The sequence below is a fragment of the Triturus cristatus genome, chromosome 2_2, assembly GCF_964204655.1.
Source record: "Triturus cristatus chromosome 2_2, aTriCri1.1, whole genome shotgun sequence".
Lineage (NCBI taxonomy): Eukaryota > Metazoa > Chordata > Amphibia > Caudata > Salamandridae > Triturus > Triturus cristatus.
In genome coordinates this window covers 435,623,356-435,646,695 of record NC_140582.1, presented here as the reverse complement: position 1 = coordinate 435,646,695, position 23,340 = coordinate 435,623,356, and the positions used below count along the sequence as shown (strand labels likewise).

General features: G+C 45.2%; 1 protein-coding gene across 2 annotated transcripts in view; it reads left to right on the top strand.

The window, feature by feature from the left end:
- LOC146862333 (uncharacterized) overlaps window positions 1–23,340 on the top strand; it is a 228,593-nt gene that overhangs the window by 87,584 nt on the left and 117,669 nt on the right. For both annotated transcript variants that reach the window (XM_085641535.1, XM_085641534.1), the window contains exon 4: window positions 9,845–9,915. In XM_085641535.1, the coding sequence (XP_085497661.1) occupies window positions 9,845–9,915 (71 nt within the window). The remainder of the gene's footprint in view (window positions 1–9,844; window positions 9,916–23,340) is intronic.

Sequence of the window (23,340 nt, the reverse complement as noted above, 5' to 3'; positions counted from 1 at the left end):
GTGGGCCGGGTCACCAGCAGTTCTAAATGAGCAGCACAATGTGAAAGCACATAAAACGAAATCATAAAATACCTTTTCCCCAATACGCCAGTGATGTCAGCAGGCGACTTGGAGGACTCAGCGCGCACCATCTGTGCAGTGCGGGTCCGTGGGAAACACGCTGGTCTCTGGGAAATGACGGGTTTCCCAGCAAGAAAGGCACGCTGAAGTGGATGCCTGCTTGTGCCCCGGGTGGACCGCTGAGTGCGTTCTGATAGAGAAGCACTCTAGTAGGTCCCTGTTTGTGCCCAAGGGGCACTGTAAAGTGCACGCAAAGCCGAAGACAGCATGGCGCTGGAAATGGGAAGGCAGGGACTGCGTTCGCGTCCCTGCTCGCTACCGCGGCACTACTCCAGGGGTGGAAAGTTTTTTAAAAAGGTGGGACATGCTCTAAGCCTTTTTCAGTTAGCCCACTTTAATTTTAATTGGCACACACAAAAGCCAATCCTAAGCAAAGGAGGAGTCAGACCTGGTCACCCCCACGCTCCTGTGCCTGTGCCTGCTCCCGCAGCCCCAGCCTCCCGAGGGCCGCCGAGCCCACACCAGCCTCACGCAGCCCCAGCCACCCGAGGGCCGCCAAGCCCGCTCCAGCTTTCCCGCCGCCCCAGCCCGTGGCCCCGCCCCCCGCCAGCCGATTGGCTCGCGCTCCCGCCTCCCCGCAGACCCTCCCGACCGGCTCCCTTCTTAAGGGGAGCCTGACCAGAACCTGGGAGTGACCACTGCGCCTTCCGGCCTGGTCACCCCCACGCTCCTGTGCCTGTGCCTGCTCCCGCAGCCCCAGCCTCCTGAGGGCCGCCGAGCCCACACCAGCCTCCCGCAGCCCCAGCCACCCGAGGGCCGCCAAGCCCGCTCCAGCTTTCCCGCCGCCCCAGCCCATGGCCCCGCCCCCCCGCCAGCCGATTGGCTCGCGCTCCCGCCTCCCCACAGACCCTCCCAACCGGCTCCCTTCTTATGACGTCCCCAGAGCGACCGCGCAGCGGACGCGCGCAGCGGGAGCACCGATTGAGCGCCGAAGGTGCGCCAAAGGTAAGCCCGTCTACGCCCGTCCGCGCCTGGACCGCGCCCACCGCCAGGACCCCTGGCCCCCGCAGACCCCAGCCCACCCACCGGACGTTTGACACCGCCACCCTCAACGCACTCAACACCGGCCAAAGCCCAGGATGCTACCGAGCCACCCCGAGACGCACCCACGGACCCTTCTACTGCAACTCCTGCAAGTTCACCTGCATCCGGACCTGCACTACTCCAGTACCAACCAAGACCAAGACGAGCAACAGCAGCAGCCACCTGAAATGCATCCTGCTCAACACCCGCTCCGTCCACAGACACGCCGTCGAGCTCTGGAACCTGCTCGACACCACAGCCCCAGACGTCGCCTTCCTCACGGAAACCTGGATGAACGCCTCCTCAACGCCCGACATTGCCATCGCCATCCCAGACGGCTACAAGATCATCCGAAGGGACCGCATCAACCACACCGGAGGAGGCCTCGCCATCATCCACAGGAACACCATCCGCATCACGACCAACACCGACGACACCCTCGCACCCGCCGAGCACCTGCACTTCCAGGTCCACATCAACCCCAAGACAACCCTCAGAGGCACCCTCATCTACAGACCCCCGGGACCACGCACACAATTCAGCGAAGACATCGCCGACTTCATCAGCCCGCACGCCCTCCCCTCCGCTGACTACATCCTCCCCTGGGACCTCAACTTCCACCTGGAGAACAACAACGACCGCAACACCACCACCCTGCTGGACAACCTCGCCAACCTCGGACTCAAGCAGCTGGTCACCACCCCCACCCACTACGCCGGACACACACTCGACCCCGTCTTCTCATCCAGCAAGGACATCGCCTTCAGCCACGCCACCGGACTCCACTGGACGGACCACAGCTGCGTCCACTTCAGCTTCAGAAGGACCACGATCCACCACCACCAGCAACAGGTTGCACGCAGAAGCTGGAACAAGATCACAGCCGACCAGCTCGCGACCGCCCTGAGCAAGAACCCACCCACCAGCGCAACGAACCCCAGCCAAGCGGCCACCAACCTCACGAACTGGATCAGCGACTACGCAGATGACCTCGCTCCTCTGAAGACCCCGACTAGCAGACCCGGTAGCAAGAAAGCCCCATGGTTCACCGACGAACTCAAGAGCTCCAAGAAGAACTGCTTGACAATGGAGAAACAGCGGCCCTCATCCTCCTAGACCTCTCCGCGGCCTTTGACACTGTCTGCCACCGTACACTAGTGCAGCGACTCAGCAACGTCGGAATCCAGGAGAAGGCACTGGAGTGGATCATCTCCTTCCTCGCCGGAAGGACACAGAGAGTCCGCCTCCCCCCGTTCAGATCTGAAGCCACCGAAGTCATCTGCGGCGTTCCTCAAGGCTCCTCGCTCAGTCCAACCCTCTTCAACGTGTACATGAGCCCCCTCGCAGACATCGCACGCCAGCACAACCACTACATCATCTCCTATGCCGACGACACCCAGCTGATTCTCTCCCTCACCAACGACCCCGCCACCGCCAGAGCCAACCTCCACGAAGGGATGAAAGAGGTAGCCGAATGGATGAAGAACAGCCGCCTGAAACTGAACTCGGACAAGACGGAAGTCCTCATCCTGGGATCCTCACCCTCCGCCTGGGACGACTCCTGATGGCCCCCCGCCCTAGGCAGCGCACCCAAACCAACAGACCACGCACGCAACCTGGGCTTCATCCTGGACTCCACCCTCTCCATGACCAGACAAGTCAACGCAGTCTCCTCGTCGTGCTTCAACATCCTGCGCATGCTACGAAAGATCTTCCGGTGGATCCCCACCGAGACCAGGAAGACGGTCACCCAGGCCCTCGTCACCAGCCGTCTGGACTACGGCAACTCCCTCTACGCCGGAACCACCGCCAAACTCCAGAAAAGACTTCAGCGGATCCAGAACGCCTCAGCACGACTCATCCTGGACATCCCCCGTCGCAGCCACATCTCCGGACACCTGAGAGACCTGCACTGGCTCCCGGTCACCAAGAGAATCACCTTCTGTCTCCTCACCCACGCACACAAAGCCCTACACAACCAAGGCCCAGGATACCTCAACAGCCGCCTCAACTTCTACGCTCCCAAACGCCAGCTTCGATCGACCGGCCACGCCCTCGCCACCGTCCCCCGCATCCGAAGAGCCACCACAGGGGGACGGTCCTTCTCCTTCCTCGCCGCCAGGACGTGGAACTCCCTCCCGACCCACCTCCGCCTGACCCAGGACCACCTCGCCTTCAGGAAGCAACTCAAGACCTGGCTGTTCGAGCAGTAGCGGACCCCCCTCCCCTAGCGCCTTGAGACCCTCTGGGTGAGTAGTGCGCTATATAAATGCTTTGATTGATTGATTGATTGATTGATTGATTGATTGAAAGTAGATAATAACAGATTGCCTACAGCGTAAGCGCTGTTTAGGCTCGACCTAATAAAAAGGAGGGCTTGATTAACAATGTGTGTGTTCTTATTTAGAGTTTGGGGCAAAATACTTGAGAGATCAACTCGCCGGGGATTATCCAATATTTGCTCAATGGCCTGCCAGCTCATATCATCAGGGGAATGCTTCACAGTGGCCTGGAGTATGGCATTTTAGTCTGCTAAGATGTTGTAAGATTTGTGCTTTTACCTTTTGTGGTGTTGGTCCAATACACACTTTCTAACAGGTACACCACACAGCTTAAATCACATTTTGCGAGCTGCAAGTTGTATTTGATTTTAAAGGTATTTATTTAGACAGCATTGACACAAACATGCTCAAAAAGTTTTCCACTACGGTAAATGCACAAGCGCTACATATGAAATGTCCCGAAAACTGATGGCATACCTATTTGTGGCCTTAATGTGGGTGCTGAATCTATGGGTAGCAATGATTTAACCACTGTGGCTGACATGTATGTTTTTAACCCTTTAGAAAGCAAACATCGACCATCTTCACCATGGCAGCATTAACTCTTCTAGACCCGGGTGTGGATCAGTCCCTCTAGATTGGGCGGCTCCTCTGCCTCCATGTTTGGCAGTGTGACTCAAACCCTTGGCTAAGAAGATGGCCTGAGGTGGAGTAAATAGAGTAGTTTTATTGCCGCAAAGGCAGGCGATAATTAGGCAATATTTCGGCAGATTCTTTATACCTGTGCACCTTGAAATCCAAACCAAACCCTTGTTGAAAAACCACTCTTTTGGGAAGTCAGTGCTATTTTAGGGCTCCATCTGAGAACTCTGCAAACGTGCGGTAATATTATCTGCAATCCTGTGCTCTAAAAATATTGCTATGGTGACGTACATGAAAATGTCAAATATATTTGCAGTTATATTTTTTCGTATGTGTGTGTGTGAGTGTGTGGAAAAGAGTTTCATAAACCCATTGAAAAGTTTTTATTGTTTAAAAGTCATAAAATACTAATGTGTCAAATGGCCCACCCACCACAAGTTGGTGCCCTTGCTACTAAATATTAGCAGACATGTCTTTGAATGTTGCATTCATATTGCCGACAGTGAGGGGTCTGGGAGTGGAGGCAGTGCTTCATTTGTAAAAAAAAAACATAAATGCCAGGACTCTTTAGGAGGTCACTGTAGCTTGCTTCACAAATTGCCCCTGCCATGCTGCCAATGAAAGTAACAACACAACTACTAACTATCCCACTCCTACAAGTGTGACACTTCGGACTATTTCAGGTCCCCAAAGCTACAAGAATGGCTTGGCAGCAGGTAACAGTAATTTTAAGTTTATATTGAATGAATAATTAACTGTTTTTGTGGTCATCTCTAAATTAGCCAGACAGAGACGGTTTGTGGCAGATTGTCACAAGCGCCAGTGTTGACAATAATGTGCCAGTGCCGAGCACTGGAAACCACTGGCTCAAATTAAGCAATGAGTGGAAGAGTGCCTTAACTAATATACCAGCTATGGCGCCTCAGGTCTGCATACTCCTGCACAGTTGAGACAGCAAGGGAAGCAGATATCATTTTGTTTTCAGAAGCATGTGACAGCTGTTCATGTGTCACTGTGCCACACTCCTCAGCATTGAAAGCATAGTTCATAGCCAGCCAATGTAGATCATGCTAACCAGTACCAAGGCACCCAAAGGAAGAATGTTTTGCGTCACTCATCTGACAGTGTCCTCTGATAGGACCTTGCTAAATGTAGTTTGTAGGAATTAAGGAAATCCTACTCCTCTTTCTTTCTATGTAAGATCAAAAGGAATCCAGACACACAAAAGAATTCCCTAGAACACTGTGTAGTTTAGTGGGCTCCTGTGGTCCAAGTGTAGAGGCTCCTACTAATAATGGGAAATGTAGTTTAAGGCTAACTATGGAGGGTCATATTGGTCAGTGCAGAGGTGACCATTTGAAAGTGGGATGCATTACTTCACTGTTGGCATCCTCAACTAGCAAGACTTTGAAGGTGTTGGGCCCGATTCACAGAACTAACTTAAGACAAAATCCTAAACTTACTACCATTTTGGTATTCACAGAAGGCACTTACTCATTTTGGAATTCACAGAAGGCACTTACTCATTTCGGTATTCACAGAAGTTAGGAGTCCTAACTTTAGGACTCCTAAATGCCTTCTGTGAATACCGAAAGTCTTAAAATTAGGATTTTTCTCAGTTTAGCAGTAGTATAGTTAGGACTCCTAACTTTAGGACTCCTAAATGCCTTCTGTGAATACCGAAAGTCTTAAAATTAGGATTTTTCTCAATTTAGTAGTCCTAAATTTAGGACTCCTAACTTTAGGACTCCTAAATGCCTTCTGTGAATACCGAAAGCCTTAAAATTAGGATTTCTCTCAGTTTAGTAGTCCTAAATTTAGGACTCCTAACTTTAGGACTCCTAAATGCCTTCTGTGAATACCGAAAGCCTTAAAATTAGGATTTTTCTCAGTTTAGGAGTCCTAAGGTTAGGACTCCTAACTTTACAACTACTAAACTGAGAAAAATCCTAATTTTAAGACTTTCGGTATTCACAGAAGGCATTTAGGAGTCCTAAAGTTAGGACTCCTAACTTCTGTGAATACCGAAATGAGTAAGTGCCTTCTGTGAATACTAAAATGAGTAAGTGCCTTCTGTGAATACCAAAATGGTAGTAAGTTTAGGATTTTGTCTTAAGTTAGTTCTGTGAATCGGGCCCCTTGTTTTTAAGAGTATCCTATGCTTTTTCTACGTAGAATTTAAAATTGAGGAACCACAGATAGATCCACTGTGAAACTGGATAACTTAATGAACTTGATGAGTTATTATGCCTCATTTCATATGTGTCATTTATGAGAACCTAGGATAAACTATGATATGTATTGGGGCTAGGAAAAAATAATGAATATAATTCTGTTTCTATGATTACCTATAGGGTGCCATATACTATAAAGTTTAAGAAGCCTCCTACAGGGTGGTTTATCCTCTTCTCGTGAATCATTTGCCCCTCTACAGGCAAAAATATCACATGCTGGTTTAAATAGAGCTTCAACTGTCATGAATTGTCATACTGGAATACTCTATCATGCTTCCCTATGGGACGTATGTGTGCCATAAATTGGTTTGTGGCAAAATAGCTAACTCATACAGTACTGACTTTTGACTCTGATCTCTCAGCATATGGGTGTTATGTCTTGGCAAATAGGTGCATGGCGGCCACACAATATACAGGCAACTGACTACCATGCTTCAGTATATGGTCTTACGGCATCACCCATCAGTCTAAAAGCCATAGTTATGCGGATGTATGACTTTCACTGCGTAGCAGAGGCGTAGTGCCAACACATCTTACTGTATGGCTGTCAAGCTGTCAGATTGTAGTTATTTAATTACTTATTCTAGCCTTTGTTTTTACAGTCAACCACTGATCGAATTCCCTCCATCCCCTCTGTCATTTCTTAATCAATTCAAGAAAGCATTGCATACCAAAAATCCTTCTACGAATAGGTCAAAACGGATCATAATAACATTTACCTTACAAAGTCATAATGAGCTGCCACAAACCTTCACTCCCACATCCCAAGATATCCCTACCAGGATCTCATTCCAACTCTTCTCCAGTACTGATTTGATCAACAACCCCACCCTCTCAAACCCACCACCTTTGACAGTGTGCTGTCCTCCCAATATTCATCAACAAACCAGGCCAAATTATTCCTTAACAACAGAAACTCAAACTTGACCCCACTGATCTGCAAAATTACTGCCCTTTCACTATTCTACCCTTCCTTGACAAAGTCCTGGAAAAGCAGTTACTAAAGCAAGTTTTATGTGGTCCTACTATCTAAAATTAAGACAATTCTGGCTACTTGTTTCTGAGATCTTTCGAGCCTGGCAATATGTTTATTAGGTAGACTGTAACAGATTATGTTCCAGTGGTCTAGACGTGCCAGGCTGATGGCTCTGGTCAGATTGAGTCCTTGTGCTGTGTGTAGGAGTTGGAAAATTTTCCAGAAAAGGGGTTTCTGCATTTTAACATCCTTTGGTACAGCATTAACTGGGAGACGAAGGAGGCGTTGGTAGGAAAGAGAATTATAGGTTACGCACATTTGATAATGTTTAGTGCGGTGTTCAGAGGTTTGTAGGTGAATCAAACAAACAGTGGTGCATGGGGATCGGGCTCTCCAGTCATTGAGATCGCTCTTGTGGTGCCTTTCATGCACAGGAGCCTCTCCTTCAATCAGTACATGTGGCCCAGGTTTATATAAATGTAATTTTCCATGTGGATTTGGTATTGATTATCATCAGCGGACATTTGGAAATTCACCTAGTACAGCTCATGGGGGTCTGTCAAAGGGCAGATGTATATGTAGAAGAGAAGACAAAAGACGGAAGATCCTTGAGGATATGGGGATAGTTCGATTTATCCAATTCTGACTTTTTATCTGTGTTCGGTGAGGAATAATTCAACCAATCGCAGTCGTGATCCTGTGATATCTGTCCAAAATTCTATCGTTTCCAGACCTATTGTGTGGTGAACAGTGTTGTATGGCATGGACAGGTCGAGGAGAATGAGGGCTGTTTTCTTATCCTCAAAGGAGAACCTCTTACTAAAACTAATAGGATTGAGGCATTGAAGAGGTCAGTTTTGTCCATCACCAGAGTTGCTAAGAGTTTGAGGCATACAGCGGAGCACAGACCAGAAGGTGAATTGGATCCATTTATTGTTGAGGTGAGGTTATGCACGTTAGTTAAATCCAAGGGTTGGAGTGAGGTGATGGTAGATGCGGAGGTGGGATTGGGATGATAGTGAGGCACCTCCAAGCCATTGGTGATGGAATTGTGGATTTTGCAATTTTGGATTCGACAAAGATGCTACCTAGGTATATATGGGTTCATTTTTACTGCATCATGGTTAACATGATCCCGTGCCTCCGCAGTGTGTGGTTTTGTATCCCCGTTGGTGGGTGTGCATTGATATCTCTGTTGCATAAGTGATTGTATAATTACTGAACTCTCTGAAAATTGATGCCTCTAAGGGTGTCAGCCCGTTTGCATGCCATATATGTGCACGGATGCCCAAATTTTGTGTTACTCTGCACAAAAGACAAATCTGCTGGCTATATCAATGCTTGTAATCCAAAAAAGGATTAGTTTAACAATTTGATTACATGACGGATGAAAAATGTCCCACCGGCCCCCAACCCACTGTCGAGTTATGAATTTGAGTGACAATTAGAAAAATATCCTGTGGTACAGTAAGTATCAGATAGCTCTCCAAGCGACGGGGGACTCACACTTTTTTGAGTAGGGCAAGGTAGAGGGAAAATTGTCTCCTACCTAACAGACAGCCTCTGTGGAAGAGCAGGGAGGCTTTACAAAAGGTGTTCCTGTATTTCTTCACAAATGTTCATTATCTGGTCAGTAGTAAAGCCATGAGGAGTAAACGAAAACAGTAACTAACTTTGCTTTGGAAGACTGAGGCCTGTGTGAGGGGCTGTAGCTGCACTGTTCGTTTGCGTGGGATCCAGCGTGATACTTGCTCGGTCTATCGCCTGCAGCTGCTCTTGGAGCAAAAGGGCAGCTTCAGCGCATAGGTGAGGGAGGGCATGATCAGCAGGGGGGGTCTCTTGTTGAAAGACCACACAACTGCACATCTGCCTGAGTTGAGGCAGCCATGATGTGCCCAGTGCTAAGAAGCATCGAGTAACAGTGCTCAAGAAAGGAAGCATGGCTTCTGTGGCTGCTGCTACATTAGACAGATGTCTTAGACCTGACTCTAGTGAAGAAAGAATCACAAGCAAGACTAAGGAAAAGGGGGCATGGGCCTGGGATTTGGGAGTTATCATTTTGCATCCAAACACTGTGAATTCTGAGGTATGAGACAGAACAACACTGTGAAATTATATAATTGAAACAAACTGACAATATTTTTTAAACAAATATAATTTGCCGAGAGCAGCAAAAAAGAGGCAGAAGCGGATAGGGTAATTTTCTAAAGGGACAGGGAACTATGGCTCAATAAGGCTTGTAGACGTTTGCTAATGATTATGTAGTAATATTATGTTACAAATCATTAGCTAAGTTTGACTGAATGATCCTAAAATCTAAAATGAAAAGCTGCACTTTTCAAGGCACACAACAGAGCTTTAACTTGTTGTTTTTATCTCAACACGAGTGTTTGTACATTTGCGAGCAATAAAAATTGGTTCTCAGCTGTCTTCTGACTGTTATTACAGAGAGAACACTTATTAGTATGAAACTAACTTGCAAAATGTTGCTCCACAAATACAACATTGGTTCGCAGGCTTCGCTGCTATCACAAAATTGTAATTATGTAATAATTTTGCTTGTACAGGGTACTGTGAGTTAACCCACCTGTTGCTATACTCTGGTTGCGATGCCAAACTGTCGGATAGCTATGGACAGGTAAGCGATTGTTTGTGCTAAAATTGTTTGCATGTTGCCCTAGATACCATATCATGCCTATTCTATTTAAAGCAAGGGCATGTCTTTAACCTCGGTATTGTGTTTGCAGCTGTCTCTTTATGGTACTGTAGGGTGTTGTTTGTGGGTGTAAGGGGACATGTAATGAGAGCCAGAAGCTGTAGCAGGCAGGCCACACCCACCTTTGTCTGGTTCCTCATTCCGAAGCCAAAGCCTTTCAGAAGATATCATTAAAGTCTAGTGGAACTAGTTCAGTTCAGTTCTTTTTATGTTTTTGCTAGGAGATTTACATTTAAAAACCAAACAAACTCACCGGAGAATGCACAAACGTAGCAACGTCCTTGTTTCAGAGCCAGGCTTGCAGATTCGTGTAATATTAAAATCCAGTTCGCCTTTCAAAAAGACAACAAATATGAGCATAATCTCGAATGAAAAGTATAATTTGTAAATTGGTGTCATTCATTTGTATTGTGGATATCCAGAAAACCTGGCTGGATCTATTGAAAGAGAACATTTTAAAAACAGATCACAGAGACCAAAACATTATACACAGATGCACTTTATGTGTGAAAGAAATTATTCCCGTTTTTAATAATCTAATAACTGATTTGCAATAGTATAATTACTTATACAAATCATTAACTGAAGCAAACTGTCAAAATGGATAAGATAGTTGATTACCGCACGCATATTTTGATTTAGAGGCATATCTCTTATAAACGTCATGATACTACAGCTAAGGAGGACCTCTTCTAATAAAGATTTTATGTTTATTTTGCAAGTCTTGTGCTTTCTTATTGCTGTTTTTAAATCTACACCACACGATTGCGACAGCCAATTAGACTTTGCAAATACACAACACGCTCCTACATTCAAATATTAGATTCCACTGTGGCTGAAGAAAGAAGTATGTGATCGCCTTGTGTTAGTAATACAATTTAATTTTTCCCATAAAAAGATGTTACGAGGTAAAGTACAATTAATATCCCGCCCCCTACTCTACTCTTTTTTCTCTAAATTTCAGCTTTTAAATTTGGAAAATATGTCTATTGTGAATCATCATTCGCATCCAAGTCAGATGATTCCGCATTTTCCTTTCATATTCTAGTTAGTTTGACTTTGTTTGCACTTTGACACGGGCCATCATCTTTAAAATGCCACCACGACCCTTTATCTGCCACACAAGCCTAAGAAGGAAACTTCCTCTTGTGACAATTACCGTTGTGCTGGAAGTGATTGCTGCTTGCGGTTGAAATGCATACTGAACCTGCCCGTGGTAAGTCCAGAATGGCTTTCCCCAGCTTACCTTCAAACATACTTAAATGATGTTCTGTATTCCAAATTTCAAGACCAAAGGTAATTAAGTGAGCTATTTTTCCCTCAGAGGCTGAATTGAGAGATGGTTAAAAGAGCATTTGCTAAGAACCCGATGGCATCTTGCAAAATCTCACACTCATGTGTTGGCCCTGCCCTGTACTCATTGCAGGGCATAGGTGGAGCTGAAAAGCGGAAAGTGTGCAGGGTGGCAGGAGCAAGAAATGTTTTTTTCTCCGGGCAGGTTTGTTTGTGGTGTAGGGAGATAAGGAAGGGTGGCTGGAGAAATTAGTGTTTTTCAGGCAGCGAGATGGCAATAGCAACAAGCATTGGCATAGCCAATAGGTCTCGCCTTTGGGACCTTATAAGTGTTTAGCCATGCAACAGTTGCATAACTAAATACTTATAAGGTCCCAAAAGCGAGACCTATTGGCTATGCCAAGCGGCCCTGCGGCCGCGAAAGTGAAAGTGATCGCGATCAAACATCAAAGCGGCCGTGCGGCCGCGAAAGTGAAAGTAATCGCGGTAAAAGCGGCGCGCGCGCCCTTGCACATGCACTGTAGCTCTAGGCTGGCCTGGTAGCACTTTTTGGAGCCCTCTCAATAAGTCTCGCCAGACCAGCGCATGTGCTGGGTCAGGCGAGACCTAAAAAGCGGTATGATAAAAGGACACAGCCGTTATATCTGTTTCATCAAGAACTGGGAACTGATAGGAAATGAGGCGGTTGCTGGAGAAAAGTCAGTTTACATTTTCTTTTAGAGGAAGAAGAGCAGCAGGCTTGAGAAAGGTGGAAGTGGTTGAGCAAACAGCCAAGGTGTAAGATTTTCCACGAGCCAAGAGCCCAATGGGGAAAAGGGGGGGGGGGACGCACAGAAGAGGCAGGTTGCACTCACTGGCATTCGTTGTACTAGGAGCACTTTCACCATCCTACAGCTTCACATGCACCAATCCATCGTTGTAAGTGTCTCTGGGTAGTTAGTGGCACAGTGCCAGCCACATTAATATTCTGGGATAGATTCAGTGACGGCCCGTGTAGGGCGTTTTACCGGGGCGGTGACGTGGGGCAGAGGAGGGGCAGGTTGGGGGGTTGCAAAATGCGGCAAACGGCCGATTTCAGGTAAGTTACGAAAAAAATTAATAAAACAAATTTCGTTGCGCGTGCTGCATCGCATTTGGCGATGCAGCGCGCGCAACGAAATTCGTTTTATTCATTTTTTTCGTAACTTACCTGAACTCGGCCGTATGCCGCATTTTGCAACCCCCCACCCTGCCCCTCCTCTGCGCCACGTCCCCACCCCGGTAAAACGTCCTACACGGGCCGTCACTGGATAGATTTATAAACATTTTGCACTGGTTAAGCGTCACATAAGGGTGATGCTAACCAGCACATAATGTTTTTGGGGATTTACTTTCCAGCGCAAAATTTATTTTGCACTGGAAAGTACCCTAAAAGTAGCACAAAGCACAGTTTTGTGTTACTTAGCACCAAAGGGGGCATTACATGGGTGGTACATGGGCGTTCCCATGCAACCACTCATGCCTTGGGACGCAAAACCCTATCTACAAACAATTGTAGGCAGGGTTTAGTGCCAAAAGTTAAAGCCACTTCAAAGGAGGCACTAACAGGAGTAATGTTTTTTACTCCTTTCTTTTCTGACTTTGCATGTGTGCTACACTGTGAAGCAAACATACAACATGGGAAAAGCTTGAAAACTTGTCTAGGCATGGTGTTTTGCACAGGAAGGCTACCCTCCCTGTATAAAACCTATGCTAGACTCACGCACACACCCTAGCTCTATGGGTCTAAGGTGTGGGCGCTGGGTGCTCGGCAGCGCTAGGGAGAGGGGAAGAGAGAGCCATATCTCTGAAGATATGGTGCTTCCCTGCTCCCTCCCTGTCACGCATTGCAGCATCTTTAGATGCTGCGCTGCATTGCGTGTATTTTTTGAAAATCTACCCTTATTGTTATTTTTGGATCTGCCTCTCAGTGCTTTGCTACAGTTCAGCAAAAGAGGTCTACATAAGACACCAGACCTCCATCCCAGCATTTGCAGCCTCACTATGCCCAGAATGACAACCCATGCCTGTGACACCCAGGGTGCGGCACCAGAATATTGTAGTCTGAGTATCATATGACATAAATATTGCATCCAAGATATCATCTAAAAAAGTATTTCCCAATTGGAGTTAGTATTAGAAAATCTACATCCAATACGATGATATTTTATGTAAACTATTTTTAGGACACCATTTTTATGTTTTATGATATTTCTTTATATGATATTCTGACATACATCTGGCACACTCAGTGGGAAACATCGTTGGTGATGACAGTAATCCTCCACAGTTATATGTGTCAATGCTGGCATTTTTCAGTCATTTTTTGGCTTTTCATTTCTGGAAATCAGTTTCATGGTAAAATACCCAAATCCTTGCAGTGTCAGTGTAAATCACACTGTCCTGAGTAGTTCTTATTGGCTCGTTCCTATTAGGCCTGGGAGTCATTTTGATTACTCTGGTGTAATCAAAGTAATTTCAGCAATTCTTCATTATTCTTTGACCCTGAATTACCAATAATTACTTGGTTACCCACACTCGCCTAATTAAGAGTAATTTAGGATGAAAATTAGCTCAGAAACAACAAGTTTAGCAAGCAAGAGTGGTGGTTCACACTGCTGTTTATGTTTTTTTGTATTTAGTGCTATTTTCCTAAAGCAAATGCATTATTTTGCTCTAATGAACTAATGCTAAATTCCGGCAGCAAGTTGGGGAGAAATCCTATCCCAAGACCACATTTAGCAAGCGCAAGCAGCGGATGTTCATGCTCTGTTGCATTCAGTGCTAATTCATAGCGCAAATGCATCCTGGAGTCCATTTTGGTTGCAAGGGGGCATTTCTGCACTAAATGCAGAATCACTCTTCTATTGTGATTCTGTGCAATCTTGCAAAAAATGTAGGTATTTCTGCATGATTACATTACACATAATTATGCCACTTCCACCCTTAGTCACTATCTAGATATCAAAAATACATCATCCTACGCTGTACCCTGTTTCACTAAGGTATGTTATGTCAACTTTGTTGGTCACACAAAGTGACCAACAGTAAGTACGGTTGCCGCTAGAGTACACTTTGAATGTACTTGTTAATTCATTACAGTACCCAAGATTACCAGACATACCACATGCATACCTTTATGACTCATGGTCATGGACTTAAGGGTCTTGAGAGAAGGTGAATTAAAGATATTTGTCTTGCTTGTTATGAAAGTACTAGTCCATCATTATCAGGGATCTGGAATTCCTATAGCCCAGCGCCCATAGACTGTCAGATTACAGTGCCACATTATGGATCAGGGAAGGCCATTGTCTGCAGTTAAGGTAATATTTGTGTCCATGTGTTAATGCTGTTCAAACTTGTATTTATGACTCATTAAAGCAAAGCCGTTATTATTAGGGTGAGCGCTGTAAGGAACTGTTTTAAGCTCGGACAACACTACTGACAGTGATTCCAGTATAGAAATGTGTACACACGTTTTCAAAGTTTTGCAATATGATGCTATGTATAATGCTCCCAGAATGCTCTCTGATTGCATGCAAATATTTGTAGAAGCTAGAAAGCAAGATTGATGATTCTTTGCGTTCAAAATAAAATAGTTCACAAAAAATGCAAAAACATTTCGCTAAATACTGTACGATGTTAGGTACTATTTCTTATGCAGCATCATTTAGTAAAATGTGTTTATGTATGCTAGTATTTCACAAAAATATTTATAATGGAAAATCAGTGTAACCAGTTTTAATAATATTATGTGAAACATAAAAATAATTAAGCATTGGTAAAGTCAGGAGGTCTGAAATTGTTAGTCAGCCTTTTGGTTTTGTCAATGTGTGACTTGTTTTAACATGGTTTTTGTAAAGCCTTATTTGTGTGGGGGTTGCCGGGCCCCCACCATCATAACAAACATTGACAATAGCAAAAATAGTTTTGACCTCAAATAGCACACATTGCCACAGTAGTTCCTTGCACTGAACAAAAGGACTGTGTCAATATGCTCCTTGTGAAATAACAGAATGCTGTTACTCACAGTGAAGCTAGCGGATAGACAGAGAGTGCACCCATGTCCTTGCATTAGGCGCAGATATACAACTTTTTGTGAATTTACAAGACTTTACAGAAGTAGGCAGTGGCGGCTGGTGACATTTGAAAGTGGTGTGGCGTTAAATTATGACAGTTCTGCACTGAGGCGAGCGAGCCTAGCGAGCAAGCCTAAACAACCTTCGGGGGGATCGGGGGTTCTCCCCCGAGAAAATTTTGAAAAAATAGAGGATAAATGGAGCATTTTCAAGCAAATATGAGGAAGCAGGAAGGTTATTAATGCAATACACCCAGCAATGCCCCAGCCTCCTCCTTATGACCCCTATTACCCTCCCATCTCTCTCCTTTGCTTCTCTCCACCTCTCTCAAGGACCGAAAGAGCAGCAGCACTTTAATCAGGTCCTCTGGAATTATGCAACAGGAAGTACCAAATAATGCAGCAGTGTTGACTACATTCTACAGTGTAATGCAGGGTAGTATTTCATTATTATGTCACTTTCTGCACATGTTAACACTATGTAAGTAAGAAATGTGCCATATACATTGGCATCAAACTACGCACTTTCCCTGCTAACCGGAACGGTAAAAGGAATGAAAAGATGCCGCGACACGCAAGTGTGACATATATCATCACATTGGTGACAAACTCACAAAGCACTTTTTTTTTTCGAGGGCACATAGTTATGAAATGCCAGAGCGGCCACTTTCACAGTGTGACCTGAAAATTACCACCAATCAGGTCAAGCTGTGCAATAAACCAGGACAGACGCAAATCGAATTACATGCTATACCATAGAGTTTCAGATCGAGGTTCATCATTCAAAATGCAAAATTCTTCTTAGTACTCAGCAACCTCAGAAAAAAGCAACACACATGAACCCTTCTTGCTTCCAGATATCAACCTTGTGGAGGATCAATGTGCTGGATCACACAATCAAGGCAAACAAAAACACATTCAATAGCAGAAAACAGTTTTCCAGGAAAAGACACAGAGTCATTGTTCCAATATGGGTCACCTCTTTCTGTCAATTCTTGCTGTATTTCCAACATTCATATAACGTTTAAGTGGAGCGAGCAGTTACTTATTTCTCCGGCCTCACACTATTTTAAAGCGGCAGTGCTAAAGGAAATCAGACGTTGGTATAGAAAAGTAACTTTTCTTCTGGAGTCTACGTCATTACTAAGAAAATGTAATGCAAAGTTTCCTAATACTCTTATTTACAGAGGGACACAGTTGTGTGAAACAAAAGATTACATGGAACCAGTAGGCTATTTTACCCTGTGTCAAAACAACTAAAACGTGGGGAAAGGACAAAGTGAAAAACTGAAAATACAGAGATGTTTGCTTTTACACCAGCAGCACTGAGAGTAGGGAAACATCCTTGATCTTTGTAGATACAAAGGGGACCAATACCAATTGTGTCAAATTTTAAACTATCAACATTTCAGCATCGCGTCTCTGAGGAATCTCTATATCGTGGCTGGTATAATGTAGTCCAGTGCCAGATTGGGTCGCCAGTGAGTAAATGCAGATTGACCCCTAAGCATTTTTCTTTAGCTGTTCTTCAGTTTGTGAACTCCTTTCAATCCCTGAAACTTTGGAGAAGTACATCGTCTGCCTTTAATTTCATGTGATTAAACATAAAATGAAATTGCAAAGTTTGCACCGAGAGTAGCAAATCTTTTTCAGAATTCCAATGGACAAATATTGCTTTAGATACTTCATCAGTGGACGTCTTCATTAACCCTTTGTGTGCATATCGCACTGCCCAATAACCTGGAGCGCTCATGTGCTTCGTTTTACAGAGATACCCACAGCGGAGATAGACCAGGTCGTGCTAGGAGGTACACTAATTGTGAAAGAATGAAGGGCCAGGTCGAAATTACACATAGAAGGAAGTTGAAAGCCCCCCAGATGTAGAGTGGGCATGTAGCGTAAAAGGTTTTAATCTTGCCCCCTCCGAATAAATAATTGAATGTCATCATCTATTTGCAAATAAGAACTTTGGGACTAAGAACTTGTGCTGTACTACGAAATAACCTGCTAAATAGATTATGACCTTAAGAAATACTATAACAAAAACGAGAACTATTCAATTCCTTTGCAGCCGCGCCTCGTGTCGTGTGGGGGGGGGGGGGACGTTTTTTTTAATTAAATCCTACCTGTCCTGAGCAGGTCCGGGTCCACCGTCCGCGCCGCCTCGGGTCCGTTTCCGTTACTTCTGGCGCCTACTCACTGGAACAGCCCATCAGTGCTGGCATGCATTGCAAGCCCCCTCTCAGCCAATCCTGGTGCTGGAGCAGCACCAGGATTGGCTTAGAGCAGGCTTACGCTCCGCCCGCCTACCCATTGGAGACCGAGGTTTGAGCCCTTGGCTCAACCCTCGCTCTCCTAATGGGCATGCGCCAGCCTTTGTAAACACGAGTGCGCATGACTGGGCACGGTGCAAAAATCGCCCTCCGTCCCCACTCATGCGCACTTGTGTGCTGCTGGCTGCCTGTCAGTCAACATGGCGCCAGACCGCCCACCCCTTCAGACTCTGAAGGGGGTGGGCGGTCCAACGTCATTCTGACTGACAGTTCTCCCTCCCTCAGCGTCTCTGAACGTAAGTAAACTGAGAGTTTACTTAAATTCAGAGACGCGGCAGACGCCGAGGAAGCTGCGGGCACGGGGAGCGGGCGGGGGGGCAACGCCCCAACGCCCCCAATGGACGGACTGCCACTGGAAGTAGGCCAAGAAATAGTACTCCTAGAAAATATTTGTGAACTGCATTTTAGCATGAGCAAATATGCAGGTGTAGATTTGCTCATGCGAAAATCTGAGTGTTTGCAAGTCCACTTTCCCTCCAACCACCTGTTTCCCAACCCTGGAAGAAGTTTTATGTCAGGAGTAAATTTCCAACCTTTCTCAGTATGAAAAAAGATTAGAGAAGAGTTGGTGAAAACCCTTAAAACATGCAAGTTCAGTCAAATCAATAGGGCATTCCAACCCTGGAACTGTTGCTTACCATTACCTTCAGCCCCTGTATGTAGATCTGCGAAAACGTGGCAACATAAGAGAATTGCTAGTATTCAAACCCTACCATGGAAGGAGCCCTGGCATAATCAGAAAGGCTATTTTAGAGTTCTTATATATAATGAGATTGCTGTCATAATTTGTCGCCACATTACATGGCACAAAAGGGACAAGTGGATTATGTTACAGGACAAATAGATTTATGAAGCGGCCTACCCCATGTACAACTAGATATTTGATTACATTCCACACCCCTGAGTTCACCATACTGTACCATGAAACACACAGCCTGTTAATGTCTTGGTACTTTTTAGGTCTAGCTTATTCAAGTACAGGAACTTCAAAATTTGTTGGTGTTGTATGTTTGCAAGTTTCTCCTTTTCAGAGTCTTGACTCATACTTCTTGCATAGTGTGTTCTGCCTTGGGTGAAGTGGCAACCCACTATAGATTTTGTTTTGTGAGTCATATTAAACTGGGAAGTGTTAACAAAATATCCTGTTTTTTGGCAACTGAATAAGATGCACACTAATGGCTGTTCTGCAGTTGTGCACCTCTCAAACATATATATGTATGTCCGGTTGAGTAGTTCTATGCAGATATGATCAGAGATTTGAAATGTTCCCTAGGGGTATGTTCCAGTTCTAGTTTGTTTTGATCAAATACAAAATTGATTGTGATGAGAGCCTATGTCATGGTTGTTAAAAAGGTCTTCAGACCATATTTAGCGGGATGAGAAAATGAAAGATATTTTCACAGAATGACAGTGTAATTACCTACCAGCAGCCTACATTTTGGTACATTAGTTAAGTGATGACCACTATTATGTCAAGAAAAATCACACTTATGCCTGGATGACCAGCACTGTGTCACAAATGGGAGCCACAGTGCCATCAGTACACACAATATGGCATGACCACGGCAGGTTTATTTAAGGTAATTGTAAATTGTATTTATATAGCGCTTACAACACCTGACAAAGCGTTGAAGTGCTTTGCAGCGAGTAGCATGCTACTCCGGATTCCAAGATAAGACTTAAATAGTTCGTATATTTGTAATATTAGTAATATAGGCTTCCTTTTTTCAATTCTGTATTAATTGTGGTAAATTTGTTAATTTTGTGCTCTTGAGTTCTTGTGCATTTGGTAGTGTCTTGGGTAGAGATAGAATAATAAAAGCGGATTAGAAAATGGAAGTTGCTCGCAATGACCACAAGAAAAGAGCCTGCACTGCAAGATGTCGATTTCCACAAAAGATTTAATCAGCTGGCTGACGCGTTTCAACCGGATGGTCACATAATGTGTGGCTTTGACAAAGACAAACCTATCAAACCACGTCAGCCAGCTGATTAAATATTTTGTAGAAATCGTCATCTAGTATTTTGGGCTCTTTTCTTGTAGTCAGTGTGAACAAGATTCCTTTGAGGTATATATATATATAATATATATATATATATATATATATATATATATATATATATATATATATATATATATATATATATATATATATATATATATATATATATATATACATATATATATATATATATATATATATATATATATATATATCACCTCAACTCGCCCACAATCCGTATGCTTTCTGGAAAGACGAGGCGAACCCAACTTCTGTGTTTTCAAAGATTTATTCCGTGCCCTGCACCGCCGCCATATATATATATATATCATCTGTGATGCCTATAAAAACAAGCATTGGAAATGCAATCGGTCTCGCATTTTTCTGAGTTAGAGCCATTGGTATTGTAAATGGCAAGTTCCTTTATTATGTGTTATGGAGTGTATGTCTGTGGTGTGTAGTGGAATTTTGTGGGTTGGATTGGATTAGATTAGTAAATTGTGGAAATGTGTGACGTGGAATTGTGTGATGTGGAGTGGATTTGTGAAGTGGAATTATGTGGCATGGCGCGCTGTGGTATAGTCCAAAGCTCTCTTTTTAATATAAAATCAGGGCCTTCGTTGGTCATATCACCAAATATACAAGTTTTGAAAAATATATCATTGTCTAGTGACTTCCTACTGTGTGTGTAATGGTAGAGATGTATGGCACACACTCTATAGTAGCACAGACTACACTGCAGCACATTCACTACACTGCTACACAGAGATCTTGAAACATTGACTGGGCTTCTGCACACGTACTCTATCTACTGCTAGCAACAATATTTAAGCACAGTGGTGGTACCACAGCACTGTGACTGCTATAGGGTATGGTGTAATGAACAAAGAATGCCACGATGAATTACCACAGAGTACTAGACTTGCTGTGGATGCCTAATATGTGGTGCACACCAGATGCAAGCCCTGCACAGCTCCTGGGCACGGTGATGACGCCTGCAAGCGGTGCACTATAAATCACAGGAACCTTTAATTGGCGCTCTTATTCCTAAAGTGAACTGGTTGCTCTGCAGAGGAGCCCTAAGGCTAAGAATGCACCAGGCTGCACCCGAGGCACTAGGCTGTCTGTCAAGAGGTCCTTCAGCTCTTTTTTTCCTTTTCAAAGAGACAGGTGATGCCAGAGCTGCAAAGAGGGCTGAGGTAGTGCCTGCCTCTGCTGCCGTTGCCTCGCGTAAATGCGGGACCTGTTGCATGCAAATGCTTATTAGAACTGCTGGTTGTGAGCAAAACCCGCTTAAAGCCCTGGTCAGAACGGAGACTGAGAGATGAAGGGTGGTAGCTTGGAAGGAAGTGGAATGTAGAAGTGAAAAAATATGTATTTACACTCAAATCTAATAGGCCATGTGAAATCGCACAGCCAGACTTCATTAACTGCCTCTAACACCAGTGTCTTTTTTCAGCGACTTTTAAGTGAACTTGTGCTGGAGTAAGATCTGCTGTGTTAGAGTTTTCAAAAGTTGTCTTTGGAAGGTGAATTCCAGACACCTCTGGTGAGGTCAGTGCTTGCTTGACACACAGTGAAGGCGCTGGACTGTCTCATGAGTGCCATTTCAGACCCTGTGGCTTTTTGCAATCATTGCTCTGTGCAATGCGTGGTGTTCTCATGTTTTTTTCCTTTATATCTTGACTTCATGCTGATGATTTTCATTATTACGTAAAGCGCCATGAAGCACTTATAGACAAAACAGTTTACCACTATGCCAAGAAGAAAAAAAGTGCACATGGGGGTGCTGGTTAATTGAGGGTGAAGGTAAAGTTCCACACGTGTTTGACGTAAAGCCTTTCTTCTTATGCTGTCTGCATCTAAATTCTAGATGGGTTAGCTATACCGGTTGATGACAGGGATTGTCCCAGGTTTGCATTGTTTAATGCTCTGTGAGCATATTTACATGGAGGGGGCTGGTCTCGAACTCTGCCACAGTTTAAGGAAGAGTGGAGGGTCCCACCCAGATATTTGTCTGCATTAGAAGTCAGAGCTCTGCTGATGCATCATCATGTCCTGAGCTCGCTCCTCCTCGTGGTCAGCATCCTCTGTGCAGGTAAGTAAAGCATGTGAGGGAAGCACGTGCTCCGCATGGTTTCCTAATAGTTCTAAATACATAAATCAATGTATACTTCCGTACATCTGTTTATAAACCATAATGAATCACAACTGGATATGTTGCTCCTCTTGACCCGTAGAGTACCTTCTAATCTTGATGTTGCAAGTTCCTGGTTTCTGCCTGCGCTGACCAAGTCGTCCTCAGTGTCGGTGACTCCATGACAGGCGGCCAGACTGCCCTGCGCTCTGAGCAGTGGAGCGCGCGTCGGTTACTATACTGTGTTCTGCTACCAACAGAGACCCGGGTCCCCTCCCCAATACCTGCTGCGCTACATGTCCAGTTTAGAAAAACCATCCGGGACCCGAGACCGGTTCTCTGCCTCCAAGGACCCCTCCAGTAACACCTGCTCAACACTGGGGCCCTGGGGGAGAAAGACGCAGATTATTACTGTAAAATCTGGGATGACATCGACAGCCAGAATGCGTCACAGTGACCCAGAGCGATGGGGAGGTGAGACAAGAACCCTGCCCAGGTGTAGAACAATAGCAGTAAAAGAAATCCGGTGCCTGAAACTCGATATTTTGGTTCCATGCTGCCCTGAGGGGGGAGGGGAAAGAGACGCGGCGCAGCAGCTGCACTGCCGGGGTCGGGAAAGGCTCATTTTGACACTGTTGATCCTGTTAGGGTCGCGCAGCCGAGGCTAACGCGGGATAATGAGGCGGCGCCTGTTTGTAATTCACCTCACCATTGTTCTCTCGGCTCTGTTTTGGTGGCCACCTTAAAGCACTGCCGCCGGCAATCACTTTTTTTCTCTTCTGCATAGACGAGCTTCAGTTTAAATCATTCAGCAATGAATTCGGCCGCAACTGCAATAGGAAAAATAGATATACATGTTCTGGTATCTTTGCAAAAGCACTGGTAACACTGTTATTTTCTGCTGCGTTACATGGTTTATCCTTCTTGCCTACTTTAAACATGTTACATCATTTCTCAGCCTCCACTGCCATTTCTCGACAAATAATAAAGTGAGATGTACTGGATTTAAATGTGGCATCGAAGCGGAAGTAGCTGGGAGCAGCGAATGAGCGAGCAGGGAGCGAGGAGCCTTTCACCTGGGCCTGTACAACCCCCGCCGACCCGTTCTGCGAACTGTAGCAGTAGCTTGGGGGTGATACAACACGTTACACGAGAGGGCTGCAGGCTTGTACCACCTAGAGCAGCGTGGAGCGGCAAGGAGTCAGGAAACCGGTTAGCCTCACCCCAGTCATCAGCCTCAGCGTGGTTTTGGTCGATTATCGCAGACTCGGCCACAGGCAGATCCGACTGGTTTTAGGACACCGGTGACCAACGCAGCGTTTTGGACGCAGCACAGCAAGTTAGGTAAGGTGTGGGGGGTAGAAGAGGTAACAGCCGGTGCGAGGGACATGTGTCAGTCACGCTCACTGCCTGGCGCCCCAAGCACCGCCCAGCAGGTACTCATCCTAGTCTGGTAAGAGCACAACTAAATACTACAATACAAGC